Source organism: Mustelus asterias, chromosome 17 (genome assembly GCF_964213995.1).
Source record: "Mustelus asterias chromosome 17, sMusAst1.hap1.1, whole genome shotgun sequence".
In the NCBI taxonomy this organism is placed as follows: Eukaryota; Metazoa; Chordata; class Chondrichthyes; order Carcharhiniformes; family Triakidae; genus Mustelus; species Mustelus asterias.
Window position 1 is genome coordinate 59,200,261 of NC_135817.1, and position 17,004 is coordinate 59,217,264.

A 17,004-nucleotide genomic window follows, 5' to 3' on the forward strand; every position below is an offset into this window, starting at 1 on the left:
GTAACCAGAGAACACCGATTTAATTCACAAAAAATTTGGGGGAGAATTTTTTTTTACTGATTTACTGCTCCTGAAAAATGGTGGAAGCAGATTTAACAGTAATTTTCAAAAGGGAGTTGTAATAAACTTACGAAGGAGAAATTTGCACAGCTATGGGAAAAGGGGTGTGTTAAGTGGATAATTCTTTCAAGTAGCCTGCATGATCATGAATGGCCAATCGAGCACAGGAGGCCATCAATGAGGTGTGTTATATATTTGTTTTGCTTACGAATGAAAGGCTTAAATCTTAGTGCTGTTTGCATACACCAATGACTTAGTGGCTAAATTCCCCTTCAACTCGATTATCAAGTTTGCTGATGACACCACTGCAGTGGGTTGGATCGTAAGCAGTGGTGAGACGGAGTAAAGGAAAGAGATAGAGAAGCTGGTGCGATGGCAATAATCTCTCCCTCAATGTCAACAAAACGAAGAAGATAATCATCAACTTCAGGAAATGTAGTGGAGGACATGCCGCTGTTTATATCAATGGGGACAAAGTGGAAATGGTCGAGAGCTTCAAGTTTCTAGGTGTCCAGATCACCACCAACCTGTCTTGGTCCCTCCACGCTGTTGCTATAGTTAAGAAAGCCCACCAACACCTCTAATTTCTCAGGAGGCCAAGGAAATTTGGCATGTCTGCTACGACTTTCACCAACTTTTACAGATGCACCATAGAAAGCATTTTTTTTGGCTGTGTCTCACCTTGGTATTGCTCCTGTTATGTCCAAGACCACAAGAAACTACAGGAGGTCATGAATGCAGCCCAGTCCATCAAGCAAACCAGCTTCCCATCCTTTGACTCTGTCTACACTTCCTGCTGTCTCAGCAAAGCAACCAGCATAATTAAGGACCCCACACACCCTGGACATACTCTCTTCCAACTTCTTCCGTCGGGGAAGAAGATACAAAAGTCTGAAGTTACGTACCAACCAATTCAAGAACAGCTTCTTCCCTGCTGCCATCAGGCTTTTGAGTGGACCTACCTTGCATTAGGTTGATCTTTCTCTCCATCCTAACTTTGACTGAAACACTACATTCTGCACCCTCTCCTTTCCTTCTCTATGAACGGCATGCTTTGTATAGTGCGCAAGAAACAATACTTTTCACTACATGTGACAATAGTAAATCAAATTAAATGATATACAGAGTAGATAAAGTAGGTCATTTGGCCATCTCAGTTTATTCATCTAAAAAAACCCTACACTTTTCCTTCCACAGTCTGCATCATGGCCTCCAATTGTTTAAGTGATGCAGAGCTCTTGTCTCATGACCTGACATGTAATCATCTCAATATTGTGAGCAGTCTTTTGTTTGGCAGAGTTCCTAACATCTTTGCCATTTACTAATTTGATCCTGTGTTCCATTGGCTGGTTCAGTAGTGTTCCTGATCCCATCATCAGCCGCCAGTGAATGCACTACAAGGAACTTGCCATCAACAAGGTCCCGCCGACGGGATTCATCATTCCATTTGTTTTATTGATTCCCAATTTTCAAAGACTGGGCACATTTAATCCCAAATCATCCAGAACTTTCAACTTTGTGTTTAGCTATTTAAATGAAATCCAACTTTCATTTCTTCACTATTCCTTCCAATCAGTCCCCTCAGCCTACCCACTGTCTTTCCTCTTTTACCACTGGTAGGTACACAGTAACTCACTGTGCATTCTGTTTTCTTGCAGTGTACCAGTATTCTTTCTTATTTGCAATACTTAAAATCTTCCTATTTATGTATATTGTACACTAAAATAAAAGCAGAATACCACAGATGCTGGAAAACTGAAATAAAAACAAAATGCTGGGAAAGCAAGCCTGGAAGCATCGGTGGAGGGAGAAAGAGTTAACATTTCAAAGAGTCATTCAGAGTCTATGTTAACTGTTTTTCTCTCCACAGATGCTGTCAAACGTGCTGAGTTTTTCCAGCATTTTCTGTTTTAATTTAAGTATATTGTGCAACTTGTTCCTGAGTAGCCTGCTCAAAATAAATTACCTTTCCTAGTTTTCTCTCCTCTACTTTACTTTACCAGTTTGCATTCAGCTTCTGCATCCAAGTTAATATATGTGTCAAAATCTGCCAGACCTGAAATAGTTGCCCCAGACTCAGGAATAACTTGCCCAACGATACTTGTTCATGCTCAAATTTCAACAAGTTCTTATACATTCCCATTTCTAATTCTCTAGATATCTTCCATGTTCTCCTTTCACTTTTCTTCTTGTGTGAATAATTCCTTAAGGATTGGGGATAAATTCACAATTGATTGCTGGCTCTCACGTAATCATTTTAAGGCATTGCTTTGCCTGTTAATGAACCTGATGTGCAAAGAGTTAGAACGTCCGATGTGAATAGCGTTGATCAAAGGATACGAGGAATTGGGTGAAAAGCTGTTCCGTCGTTCATGTTCTCCCCAGCAATGACAAAAGGATGACATGACCCACTATATTTGAATAATGCTTTTGGTGTGCAGGACGATGTCTCAAAGTGCTTTGTGTTAAGGAGGATGCAGCAAAAGATGCCAAGGGTGTGATGGAGAAATAGGGAAGCTGACCAACAGTGCAGCTGTTTTTAAGAAATACTTTTAATGTTTTTGAAAGCAGACAGTGAGATAAGGTGCATGACATTTGGAATTAAGTTCGAGAGGACAGCATCTGCAGTGGGTTAATGTTTATCAATGAATAGGAGGGAGGGAGGGGAGACGAAAGAAGAATAGTGAGATGCTAAGTTGTACATGAAAAAATTGGGGTGTAAATGGGTAATAATTAAGGTAGGGTGGTTTAGGGTATTGAATGATGGGAAAAAAATGATTGCGAACTTAATAATTTGTTTTAAATATCCAGGAGCCACGTTGCCAAAGAGTTCTTCCTTCAGTCGCTCTGCATCGATCAGTCAAGCTAATGGAACAAAACTGCAAAAGGCACAGTCGTTTGACATAGGAAACGTCAAGTGAGTTACTCTCCTAAGTTTCATTTCATTTACACTCATGTAATTTGTTTTTTGTATCACTGAGACATGGTACAAGTTGCTTTATTCGCCTGAAAAATCAAAACAAAGCTCAAATGATGCTATCGTTTCTAGATGGAGCTCTTGTTTAATGATCAGGGAACAAAATGCCAATCACATCTTGACCTCTCCAATTTGATTTTTTTTTCAAATTCAGTTAATTTTGGTAATCTTTTTCAATCCTTCCCGAAGCAAACTTAATGCTTCACTAACACAATTCACAAGCATAGATACGATTTAAATTCTGCTTTTAATAAGCAACAATAGAAATATAATCTAGTTGCATATAATATGGGAAGCTGTTTTGGGTCTATTTTTCAGGTTTGCACCTGGGTGTTAATGTTCTCAAATGTATGACTCATTGCTGCTTCTGATAAGGGCGTAGTGTATGCTGATTATGTTTTGTGCAGAAACACTGCATTACACTGACAAGGGACTGTGGGATGACATTGCAGTACTATGTTTCAAACAAAGTAGGAAGGACTTCAAGAGTATGAAAGAAAAGTATGCGGTGTGCTGAGAGATGATGATTAAAACATTAATGTTATTTGCCTAGCATATTGCATGTGTCTGTGCTTAACTAAAATGAATCAATGAGAGGAAATCATTCAGCTAATACACTGCGTGGTCCTTGATGTGGCGATGTCGACATTGGACTGGGGTAGGCACAGTAAGAAGTCTCACAACACCAGGTTAAAGTCCAACAGGTTTACTGGGTAGCACGAGCTTTCGGAGCACTGCCCCTTCATCAGGTGAGCGGCCCACTCACCTGATGAAGGGGCAGTACTCCGAAAACTTGTGATACCAAATAAACCTGTTGGACTTTAACCTGGTGTTGTGAGACTTCTTACTGTGTGGTCCTTGTCACAGGAAAATTCATGATTAAAAGGAAGCATCCAAAAAATTGATCATATTATTGGGTGAAATGTGTATATGTGAAAAATAATGCAATTTATTTTTTTGCCCAAATGCAACTAGTGTAAGCAACCTGAACAATATTAACTTGCTCAGTGGATAGGATTTTTTAAATTGAGGCTGGATGTTACAATTTGAGACTTTAAAATGATTGCTTCTTTCTTCTCTTGAATATGAGACTTGCTTGTTTGCAAGTTTATTGTACTGTATTGGGGAGGATGAGCAGTGAAAATGGGTCAGGATTATTTTTGATTGAGTGATTTCTGGATGAGGGCAAAGAAAACGCTTCAAAGATACTCTGAAGCTTGCTTTGAAGTGTGATAGCATTGAATTAATGGCTTTGGAGAGCTTGCCAGCAATCATTGAGACTGGCGACAACTTGTCCATCAGGTTGTATCATGCTTTTAAGACCCACCATCTTGATGATGAGGCAGAGTAGCAGTAAGGAAGGGAAAAAAAATGGAAGCAAATCCTGGTCTCTGAATCCCACTACCTCAATGGGAGGTCCTACCCCATGTGTCCAAATGTCTGCAAGTCAAGAATTAGCCTGTTGAGCCACATAACTCATGCGCGAAAGTCGCGATCCTAGGTCAAAGTTATCCTCAAATCGAGGGACCGCTGTCAATCACAATGCTGTTACCAACAATAGTTAATACTTTGATGATTGGATGTTGTGAAGAAGTATTGAACTAATTTTAAAACTAAGATTTCAAATTGAAGGCGAAGGGTTCTGAATTAATTTTTGATAGGAAGGTACTATGATATCCTGCTTGGGTATTTCATGATAAATCTTGATGACTGTGGCCAAGAACCTCCAGCTAAATGTTCCACCAATCACCTATTCTTAAACCAAAAGGAAAGTAACAGTGCACATTGAACCACAAGCTATCCTAGAGTAAACAAATGAAGTTTTAAAAGCTGCTGCTTAACTGTCATGACCAGGATTTCTTCAAGCCAACCTTGACAGACCACCAAATGGAAACAGTCAGTGGGAAAGATTGTGTGCCAACGAAGAACGGAGATTTGTGATCTCCATTGTTGATGGGGGGGGAAAATGTCAGAATTGGAGTTGGCACCACTGGGCAAGGCAGCAAAGAAGCCCCGAGGTTTCTAATCCAGAGTGCCAACTTGGGATACCTATTGGAAATTTGTGTAATTTCCTGCTGGAAACTGGCTTCAGCTCATGAGTTTGAAAAACCTCCATCCTTATCCTTTTAAAAAGTAGGCTTATTTAGGTTCAGTTCTGAATGTTAAGATTATTAGTTAGGAATTACTGTTGGTAGGTTAATGTCTGAGTTCATACATCATTCCATTTATTGTTTAAAGAAAAAAGCTGGGCTTCATTTTAACATGGACACAAATTTGTGAACTCAATATTCATCCACTCGTATCACTAAAACTAATTTATAACCGACTCTTAGTTGTGGATATTTTATTCTAGCCTCAAGTGATTATTTTGGACATTGTCTATTAAGTTGGTTACCAGTGGAACTCCCATTTATTATTCCTGTTCTCCCACCCTCGGAGCAGATAACCAGCCTCCGAATGATATGACTGATTTTATGAAGTTGTTGTGTGAATGGAATAGATGGGCCTGCACTTATGCTCTGGAGTATGCTATACAAGAGCATTTTCTGTGTTTGCCCACCTAAAATGAAACCACTCGAAAAAGGCCCTCGTTCTCTAGCTTTGCTACTGAGTATTTCTTTGTGTCTCTGGTAAGTCAAGATTAGATCGGCAGAACTAACTTTTAGGACTTTACATCTCTTGAAGTGCCCAGATAACACACTAGGATTACTTGCCAAAAGAGAATAGTGTAGAGAACAAGCAGCATTACAGATACAATGCTAACAGAGAACTAGCATGAATTTTGACTTGTAAGTTTTATTTTCGAAGTTTGTGTTGCAATTTAATGAGCATAAAGTTTGGTTAAACTTATTGCATAAAAGATGAAATATATTGAATAAATGTTTTTCAGTGGATTGGTTGAAGTATATTGTTTGCAAGAAAAATGCTATGAGGGAAAATTGAATACATGGGATGTTATTGTTTAATTGTTCTTTTTTTTTTATTTTGGTGTATTTTAGTGTGCCACCTATGGTTGCTGGTGTAGAATGGGCTGTTCCACAGTCATCTAGGTTGAAATACAGACAACTTTTCAACAGTCATGATAAAACAATGAGTGGACATTTAACAGGTAGGAGCTTTAGCAAATGGATCATTCCGTTTCATTCTAATAAGCTAATTAAATTCAGTGGATAGATTTGACTGCATTCTCTAGAAAGTGATGAGAAATAACTTTGCTGTTTTTCCCTGTTTTACCATTCACACTTCGCAAAATATTTTCAATCTCTCAAGTAAGATTTTTTTAAAAATTGAGATTTGCACATTTTTTATTTATTCATGACAAGGCCAGCATTTATTGACGGACCCTAACTGCCCCTGAGAAGGTGGTGGTGAGCCACTGCCTTAACAGTTGAGTAGCTTGCTAGGCCATTTCAGAGGGCAATTAAGGGTCAGTTGCATTAATGTAGGCCTGGAGTCTCTCATCATCCAGACTGGTAAGGATAGCCGATTTCCTTTCAGAAAGGACAGAATGAACTTGATGAGTTTTTACACTGGTTAAACAATTACAAGTTGCTTTATATTCCAGATTTATTTAACTAATTGAATTTAAATTCCACAACTGGCGAGAGAGGATTTCAATTCATATTTTTGGTCATTAGACCAAGTCTCTGGTTTACCAGTCCAGTATCAGAATCACTCTGCTACCATTTCTATATTAATATTCTGATCCTTCTATACCCACAAATCTGCCTTTATTTTATTTGGTTTCTGGAACCTCGTTGGAAATCTGATACAAATCTGTTTGCACAAATACCAAACTCCTTAACCACCTTAATTTGACTACTCTCGGGACAAACCACTTTTCAGTCTTTGCGATTTCTAATAAATTGCCATATATACAAAATGGTACCTCTGCTGTACCTCTTCCTGAATTTTCAATAATCTGAGAATGCAATCCATCCATTCCAGGGCTTGTATCCCCTCTGACCATGTCGGCTTGCAGGATTTCACAGATTTGTCAGAGCCATCACAAAGGGCTGAATCTTCGGGCCGCTCTAGAGCGGTGGTGATGGGTACTATAAGTTCTTACTCTGATCTTAAAATTAGCTAGGAATTCAGATGAAAATGATTGTAACGAAACTGCTCCGGCCAAGTCTTTGACCTTCAATTTATTCCTTTCGTCTGGATAAAGGACCTGTTGTCTAAAATAGACGTTTCTACTTAATGAGCTTTTTTTAAAAAAAGCAAAACTACCCCACCTCAGGTTTTAAAAGAATCCTGTAATTCTTTAATGGTATTAAAAGACGAGGGCTTTCATGCCTGTGATTTCTTGCAACTTTAGCCTTGGAATGACCATGAAGGAAAGGGAATGAATGGGTGTCTTGTACTCCCACAATGCATGAAAAGGCATGTTGTCAATTATTTAGAATCATAGAATCCCACAGTGTAAAAGGAGGCCATTCGGCCCATCGAGCCTGCACCGACCACAATCCCACCCAGGTCCTATTCCCATACCCCATGCATTTACCCTAGCTAGCCCCCTGGAGCATTTTAGAATGGCCAATCCAACTAACCCGCACATCTTTGGACTGTGGAAGGAAACCAGAGCACCCGGAGGAAACCCACACAGACACAGGAAGAATGTGTAGATTCCCCACACACACTGGTCCAAGCTGGGAATCGAACCCGAGTCCCTGGCATTGAGTGCTAACCACTGTGCCATCATGCTGTCCTGTTTGTCCAATTAATGGATACGTTTTTAGGAACTCTGTAGGTCAGAGAGGCTGTTGGTGCAGACGGTTATCTCTTTGTCCAGGAATGGGGTGGTGTATGAGGAGTGGGGAAGAGAATTGGTGAGTTTTGAAGAATTTAACCTCTACTTCACAAATCATTTTTTTTTGTTCAAAAGCGTTTGAGAAGGATTTTATTCTTTCAATGTTCTTGCATAAAATAACATCTTGAAGCAATGAACAGTTCACTGTTTCAAGTTTATATTTGCGAATTGCTACTTATTGCAATGCACATTCCACGTTCTGATTGCATCTCCACTTCCACTCTGCTGAAAGTTGTTCATTTTCATCAATCTGATCTCACTTTGTGGGGCTTCCTCTGTAAAATCATGTCTTGAATGCAAGTGCTAGAAATGGTGCAGAAAATCCTCAAGCATGTTATCCGTTCAACAGCTGTAACTTATTGGTTTATTCTAATAATCCGTTTGTGTACATGAGTAATATCATTTGTTTTCACCTTTTTTTCTAATCTTAAATGCTTTTTATTTTTCTCTTTTGTCTGCAGCTCCTGCTTTCTTAATCTTTCCCTTTTTTGTTTTTCTGCCTTATTCATCTCACTTTCTGTATGGCATACTTATTTTTAGATCCTGAGAAGAAATGGCCTTGGCTAAAAATGGCAGCCAAGATTCAGTGATTATTTCTTTTCTCCCTTTGATTTTGTATTACAAGCTCACTTATTTTTTCTTGTTCCATTTAGTGCATTTTTGTCGCTTTTTTTCGCAGAAGATGGAACTCTTCACAGTCGTAAAATATTATCGCCTGCATCTCTGTTCCAAGTAGCAATTTGTCAAGTTACAGGAATGAATGAAAGATGTAAAACATTTCACAATGCAGTAAACCATACTGAATGGAGACATTTTCATTTTTACAGGTCCACAAGCAAGAACCATCTTAATGCAATCCAGTTTACCACAGGCTCAGTTAGCATCCATATGGTAAGTATTTTCCCAACAAATCATTTTCAAACAAATTATTTCCTAAGATCTGGCATGAGAATTTGAACAATCTACTTGTCAGAGAGATGATGCATGAAGCTTGAGCTGCTTGAATCTGTGACTAGATGTAAGACAGATGATCATTTAGGATAGAATCTCTTTTACTCCTCTCATCACATTTTCTCCCCTCCATCTTTTTTAAAAATTCATTCATGGGATGTGGGTGTTGCTGGCTAGGCCATTATTTATTGCCCATCCCTAATTGCCCTTGAGAAGATGGTGGTGAGCTGTCTTCTTGAACCTCTGCAGTCCTTGTGGTGTAGGTGCACCCGCAGTGCTGCTAGGGAGGGAGTTCCAGGATTTTGACTCAGTGACAGTGAAGGAATAGCGATATATTTCCAAGTCAAGATGGTGTTTGGCTTGAAGGGGAACTTCAGGTGATCGTGTTCTTATGTGTCTGCTGCACTTGTCCTTCTGGAGGCCAGAGGTCATGGGTTCGGCCGGTGCTATTTAAGAAACCTTGGTGAGTTGCAGTGTATCTTGTAGTTGGTTCACACTGCTGTCACTATGGTGGAGGGAATGAATGTTTGTGGATGGGGTGCCAGGTAAGCAGGTCATTAAGAATACACCTGCTAAGTAGAAGTATACAGTTTGCTCCTGTCTGTAATTGCTAACAGGATGAGCAGTGCTTTAATTTCCCACTCCCTTCCATAGAAGTATCAAGCTTCCACTCCGTACCTCCCTCTATATAGAACAACTCAGATTTTGAACTAGCTGTATGAGGTATCCAGGTCTAAAATTGATAATGTTTTACAACTGTGTGGCTGAATGTTGCATCATTGGAACATTTTTTATCGTCTTTAAACCATTTATTAAAATCAATCTTCTGTAGTTCAGATGAATCTTTCACTCAGAACCTGTATTCAAATCCAGCTGGCTATCATGTGATGAAAGGCTCATTTGGTGGCAGTAAAGATTCTGTGTGAAAAGTGCTTGGATAGTCGTAATTGTATGCATGAGCTTCATGCACAAAATTTCTTGGTTATTGTGTGTGGAGATAGAGTTTGAAAGGTACTGTCAAAGAAATCCTTGTGAGTTGCAGTAATGAATCTTGTAGATGGTGCACACTGCAGTCTGCTACTGGTGGAGGGAATGAATGCTTCAGACAGCGGGTGGGGTATTGAACAAGGGAGCTGCTTTGTCTTGGATGCTGTCAGGTTCCCTGAGTGTTGATGGATTTGCGCTCATCCAGACAAGTGATGAGTATTCCAACACATTCCTGACTGCCTTGTAGATATCAGAAAGAATGTGGAATTGCAGCCTCAACTGTCTTGATACTCCAGGCTTCTCTTCGTAGCTGTGTTTCTATGAGGGGGAAAAACCCCGAGGGAAGAGCTTCTGTGGGTACTGTTTATGCAGATTCTAATCCTGACTTTAGAGATATAAAACCTTGGGGTAAACGTTTTACGGAGATAAGGATGGGTGTGGTAGGGTTTAAAAAATACCTCCAGTGAAACATATTCATCAGGTCACCAAAAGCTGGTTAAAGCTATTAAATTTGTTTTACAAATTTTATTTTTATGTAGAGTAAGAAGTCTCAACACTAGTTTAAATTCCAACAGGTTTATTTGGTATCATGAGCTTTTGGAGCATTGCTCCTTCATCGGGTGAGTGGGTAATGATGAAGGAGCAGCACTCTGAAAGCTCGTGATACCAAATAAACCTGTTGGACTTTAACCTGGTGTTGTGTGCCCACCTCAGTCCAATGCCGGCATCTCCACATTTTATGTAGGCCTATTTCATTCTCCACCTCCCAACAAATCTCCTCTTAATTCCCTACAGGAACCTTTCTGACATAGATCAAGATGGGAAACTTACGGCAGAGGAATTCATTCTGGCTATGCACTTAATTGACATGGCTATGTCTGGGCAGCCATTGCCTCCTGTGCTGACTCGAGATTTGATTCCACCAACGTTCAGGTGAGTTGCCTTTAGATAGTTAAATTGATACAACTTCTGGTAATGTGGTAGCTCCAGTTGTTTTAGCTGAGATTTTAAAAAGGCTAATGTTCTGTTACACACTACACTGTTGTAGACTAGTTTGTGATTTGTTTGTGGTTCAGATCAAACTTAGAAAGAAAATTGGTCATATGTCAATTTGAATTTATGATTACTTGACTAATTTAATGGTTATGATGGAAAGTTGTTTCTGAATTAAGATATGTAGTTGAGGTCTGAAATTTAAACTAAGAGATTTGGACATTAATTGATGACAAATTGAACAGAGGAATGAGATTTGTGACTATTCTAGTTGAGCATACGGTACATACTATATTTAAATCTAGCCTCTAATCTTAAACATAACCTTGATCACATTTATACCATATGGAGTGTTGTTTGGAAATGTCGCCATACCTTATCCAATTTGACAGAAGGGGAAATCAACCTACTTCATTGGTCTTAATCAGTGTCACTGAATGCTGGTCACTTGAAGGCATGAAAGAGAGCACAAGTTAACTGATTCTCTCTGCCTGCTTCCATGTGAGGAAGTGCCAGATCTTCAGTTGCTGGACCAACATGAAAAATAAACTTGCTTTTCAAACAGCTCTACATCTAAGTTTACAGCTACCTTTTTAATGTGTAGTCATTGTTGTAATATAGGAAACATGGCATCTAATTTGCATGTGGAGATGCCAGCGTTGGACTGGGGTAAACACAGTAAGAAGTTTAACAACACCAGGTTAAAGTCCAACAGGTTTACCAAATAAACCTGTTGGATTTTAACCTGGTGTTGTTAAACTTCTTACTATCTAATTTGCACACAGCAAGCTTCCACAGCCGATAATGACCAGCTAATCTGTTTCTGTGCTGATAGTTGAGGGCTAAGTATTGGCCAGGGCACCAGGAATAACACCACCACTCTTCAAAATACTGGTGTGGAATCTTTTTAGGGCTACCTTACCTGTGGGTGGGGGGTGGAAATGGGACTTTGATTTAATGTTTCATCCAAAAGGCAGCTCTTCGGACGGCTTGGCACTCCCTCGGTACTGAATTGGTTGATTTTGTGTCAAGTCCTGGAATGGGACTTGAACGCTCAACTTTGTGACTCAGAGGCAAGAATGCCAGCCGTTGAGCCACAGCTGACTCATAGCACGATGCAATCCAGTAAAAGATAAATTGCACTGCCAGATTACATCCTACGATTCTGATGCATGGTGCTGGAAACCCAGTGCGTTTTGCTTTAAGTCACTGCACTATATTTAGCAAAGCGTTTGTCTAAAATAGTTTTGCTTCATCGAGGAAGAAAATGAATTTTGTGTTTAAATTAGTAAGAGATTATTTGTTATTGTGGAGTGTTTTTTTGTATCGACTGCATACAATGAATTGTATTTAACTCCTTGCTTTGAAATCACTTAGATGTTACAGTCCAACAGTTCTATTTGAATATTGCAGAAGAGCCAGGTCTGGTAGTGGAATGTCTACAGGAAGTTCATTGAGTATTGATCAAAGGGTACCTGAAGAACCACAAGAAGAGGAAACTGAAAGGAAATTGCCTGGTAAATTATCTTACTGGTGCGGAGTATTTTCAGTGTGAACTACATCTTGCTTCCATTTCCACCTATTTCGTGGACACCAATCGTCTAGTATTCCTCCTCATTCCTGTTGAGACAAATTTCTTGTCACCTTGCTTGACAGCCTACTGGAGATTTCCTTTTCCTCAATTTGGATTTTAGTTTTGTAGTGGGGCAAAGTGAAAGATGGCCTACAGAAGTAAACATATTGAACTACTCTTGGTTACCAACGAGTACCTTGGGTTGTTCCATCATCTGGGAAAAAGTGGGGGGAGGGGGAGTTGCAATGGGAGATTAATGGGAGGTACATTTTATTTTCATCAAAATCGTGGGCTGTATCTTCCATTTATTACATGCGCCAATTATGTTGGATGGTGTTAAATTGGTTTGAAAGGAGAAAACAAAAATAGGAGTTGAGGGCAGTTTTTAATCCCACAGGAATCAGCTTAGGGGCCACTTCTGTTTACACTACTGGTGATTTTGGATATAGGCCAAGGTTGAGCAGTTTGGAAATTTGTACATAACAAAATTGGAGGTATACTTAATTCTTTAGAAAAGGAAACTGCAAAGGGATATTGATAAGTTAGAGAATGCAGTAAAAAGCAGCAGATGCAATTCCATGTCAATGTGAGGTGATACTTTTTATTTTTACAAAGATAAACATAAACTATGCTTTGCTTTTAAGTATGTTTAATGCTATCTAAGGTCAGGAAAATTGGACGATGTAGATTCCTAGGACAACACCGCAGGCCGATTAAAAACAAAGCTAATGAAATTATATAGAAAATATCAGATGAACTTGTATAAATCTTAATAATGCCTTCATTTCAAGAACTAAGCATAATTGGGTTCCTGATTATCAGAAGGCTATTGAGACTTACGACAGTATATAATTCACCTGGTGTAAGGAACCTGTCCCACCCAAACTGATGCCTGATCTTTGAAGTCATCAGCAGCACTGGGAAGCTGAGTGGAAGACTATTTTTAAAAAACTGATGGGGTTTGCAGTACAAAGCAATGAAAGCATAAAAATAATTTAAACAAATCTTCACTTATCTAATAGAATAGCTTGGAGTGTCTTTTAATAAATGGGATATGAGGAACAAAAATGAGATGACCAGGAAATCGGGGGTGGGGGGGAGGTTATTGTGGTCTTAAATGGCGCATTTGTATTTTGAGTGCAGTGGCATGTTTTTTTTCTGTGCGTGTACTTAAACTGCTCCTGAACCCGACCTGTTCACAGTGACATTTGAGGATAAGAAGCGTGAGAATTTTGAACGTGGAAATCTTGAACTCGAAAAGCGACGGCAAGTTCTTCTGGAGCAACAGCGCAAGGAGCAGGAACGTCTTGCCCAATTGGAACGAGCAGAGCAAGAACGGAAAGAGCGAGAACGGCAAGAACAAGAAAGGAAAAGGCAGATGGAACTAGAAAAGCAGCTGGAGAAACAACGCGAGTTTGAGCGACAGAGGGAAGAGGAGAGGAGGAAAGAAATAGAAAGGCGGGAGGTAAACTTTGGACGGCAATATTTTGGTGACTTTCAAATCTAAAATTAAAATTAGTATATACAAGACAAGAAACATCACAATTCTGCCTTTGTGATTAAGATTCATTGCACTTATGCTTCTATCTTATTTGCATGTCTGCTGCACTCTACTTTTAAATATTAGTGCAGGAGAATTGGGTTTTTCTTTGCAAGTGCTTTTTGAAGCATCCTCATCAATCAGATGAAAAACCTGCCCCAAATTAAAAAGTGGAACAGTTAGTTATTCCGTGGAATTAGTTTCAGTAGGACCACAACTTTAAAAAATATACTGGTTCTATTTAATGATCTTTCTTATGGTCTTAAAATTTTGAAAATATTTCACTTCATAAGCCTGTACTTGAACAAATGGCACAAGGTTAGCCAGTATTTGGTTTAAAAAAAGTTGTATTTGCATGTATTTTCATTATTGTATAGACTAAACACTGTATTACAAATAATTACAATACACCACATGGTAATAGATGACAGTGGGTAACACTGCTGCCTCATCGCACCAGGGACCCAGGTTCAATTCCAGCCTTGGGTGACTGTCAGTGTGGAGTTTGCGCATCCTCCCCATGTTTCCTCTGGGTGCTCCGGTTTCCTCCCACAGTCCAAAGATGTGTAATTTAGGTGGATTGGCCATGCTAAATTGTCCCTTTGTGTCCAAAGATGTGTAGTTTAGGGGGATTAGTGGAGTGAATATGTGAAGTTACAGGGTAACTTGGGTAAGATGCTCTCTGAGAATCAGTGCAGACTTGATGAGCCAAATGGCCACCTTCTGCACTGTTGGGGTTCTAAGAATTATGATGTGTATCTGTAGGTGCTGTCCTGAGGGCATGCTTTGTGTAAAAATTTTAAATCATTGTGTATGAACCCGATGAATTTTTTTCTGGGGGGGATAGATTTGAGTTTGAAAAATTTATCTCAATTGGGATATGAGCTACCACTGGCATGGATCAGAAGAAAGAAAATATTTGGGACTGATTGTAAATGGGTCATTTCTTCTTCTGCTTACATTAGAAGTTGCACATTATATACTCAAGCAGAAACTGCTTAAAATGCTACAGATTTGAAGTCATTAATTAGGATTAATGATCTGTGATGTTTGTGACATTGGAAAAGGTGCTGTGAAAGGAGAATAAATTTGTATCTCCTAATTGATATCAATTGTGCCACATTTATTGAGGAATAATTTCAGGGTCATTCTTATTTGCCATATTACACGATCTGTTTTGATTGCAGGCAGCCAAACGTGAACTTGAAAGACAGCGGCAACTAGAATGGGAGCGGAATCGTCGACAGGAACTGTTGAACCAACGCAACAAAGAGCAAGAAGACATTGTAGCCTTGAAAGCAAGAAAAAAGACTTTGGAGTTCGAACTTGAAGCCCTTGTGAGTTCATATGTGAGCAGATCTATCAATTATTTAGCAGTGGAGACTCTTTATTTGACAGGTGTTTTATTTTTCTCCTGTTAGAATGATAAAAAGAATCAGTTGGAAGGCAAGCTACAAGACATCCGATTTCGTCTTTCCACACAGAGGCATGAGATTGAGCATACAAATCAGACACGGGAATTGCGAATTTCAGAAATCACACATCTGCAGCAACAGTTGCAGGTTGGTTTTTAGGTGATGTAAAAGTTTGAGTGATCAGCATGCCATTTCTTGGAAACAAAATCCACCAACTGAACAATAGGTTGATGTCCAACCATGGCAAAAATGTACCTTTAGATGTGCTAACTTTTTTTTTTGTCTGACCTGTAGGAATTTCAACAGCTGCTCAGTCGACTGATTCCAGAAAAACAGTCTCTGAATGATAAATTGAAGCAGGTCCAACAGAACAGTCTACATAGTAAGGATTGTTTTTGCATTAGAATACTTTGTAACTTTCAAAAACTGTGTCTGTATACACCAGAATGGATTTGGTATGTATTATTTAATATCATATCTGAATTTGAACAAGATACAACAATTCCTCATTTTTCATCTCTGCGCTTTAAGTTGTCTTAAAGTCGCTTTTGTTTCAGCTTTTTCCCAATTTTAGCCAGGATTTCCGCTTCAGATTTGTTTGGCGCCACCACCTTCCTTGCACTGTCGTGATGTGTTGTCATCACGTAGAGCATGTCATCAGTGTCAATTCCCTTCATGTAACATTCAGGTCCTGTGACCCGATCGATGCTATTGCGTTGCATTCTTGGCAACATCGAGTTTTTTTAGAAGAAAACAAAAACCCAAAGGCATCAAAGCCTTTCAAGCAAATAAAACTGGATTTAAATTTGATTTAAGTTTTGGAGTTTCAGGAGCACCTGCTGTAGGTAAGGCTGCTGCTGCAAAGAAAGCAAGAAAGGCCATCACCCTGCAGTGAAATTGGATGTTTTAAAACATCTTGAGGCTAGTGAGTGTTATCTAATTTGAATTCATGCAGGATTCATTTTATCTTTAGTGATTTATTTTATTTTGGGAGATATTTTAGCTAAGAATGCACAGTGCTGCTCAAGTTTGGTACAGTATTTCAACCTGTACATTTTTTTTCGGGTGAGAGATGTTTGATGGGATCAAACCCCAGCTTTAACATTGATTCCTATGGAAACCCATGATTTGCCTAAAGTAGTTTCACTTGTGCAATTTCCAGGAATGCAATCACAACTTAACAAGGGCTTGTTGTATGGCAGCACAGAAAATACCTAATTTGCAGTAGTGTCCAAACTGGGAAACTGCACTTTCTCTGAACTAGATTAATTTCACCATTTGATCATCGCTTCTCGGCCTTTTGGCTAAGATCAAGTGTAGTATTGACATGCTGTACTTGGTTGAGGTCATTAGGTTACATTTTAGCTTCATTTGAAGCAATTTTTAAAAGCGGCATCTCGGCCTTTTAGCTAAGATGCGAATGAGATCAAGCCTTGGAGGAGGTGCAATGCCTACTCCAATCAGCTTGGATCATGTAGATCAAGCCCAAGACAGGAGGTGAGAGCCCTGTCTTGTCAGCTTGGATCGGGAATGTCTCAACTTGTTGAGACTCTGAATTGGACTTGATTTGATTGAATTGGATTTTTAAAAAAATTCACCATTTGACCACTGACTTTTCCATTCTGTATATTTTTTTGTTGCTCTTGTTATTTGTGCTCTCTAAGAATTCTCCACCATCTCTACTTAACTCAGAAA

The 17,004-nt window shown here is 39.2% G+C and overlaps 1 protein-coding gene and 1 non-coding gene across 4 annotated transcripts in view; both read left to right on the forward strand.

Moving 5' to 3' along the window:
• Nucleotides 1–17,004, forward strand: part of itsn1 (intersectin 1 (SH3 domain protein)) — a 195,894-nt gene that overhangs the window by 54,800 nt on the left and 124,090 nt on the right. For all 3 annotated transcript variants that reach the window (XM_078232778.1, XM_078232776.1, XM_078232777.1), the window contains exons 7-15: nt 2,872–2,977; nt 6,037–6,146; nt 8,678–8,741; nt 10,584–10,721; nt 12,195–12,298; nt 13,557–13,819; nt 15,082–15,231; nt 15,316–15,456; nt 15,604–15,691. In XM_078232778.1, coding sequence (XP_078088904.1) covers nt 2,872–2,977; nt 6,037–6,146; nt 8,678–8,741; nt 10,584–10,721; nt 12,195–12,298; nt 13,557–13,819; nt 15,082–15,231; nt 15,316–15,456; nt 15,604–15,691 — 1,164 coding nt within the window. The remainder of the gene's footprint in view (nt 1–2,871; nt 2,978–6,036; nt 6,147–8,677; nt 8,742–10,583; nt 10,722–12,194; nt 12,299–13,556; nt 13,820–15,081; nt 15,232–15,315; nt 15,457–15,603; nt 15,692–17,004) is intronic.
• LOC144506702 (U2 spliceosomal RNA) lies at nt 16,594–16,783 on the forward strand. The gene has a single exon (XR_013499944.1). It is a non-coding gene; the product is annotated as a U2 spliceosomal RNA (small nuclear RNA).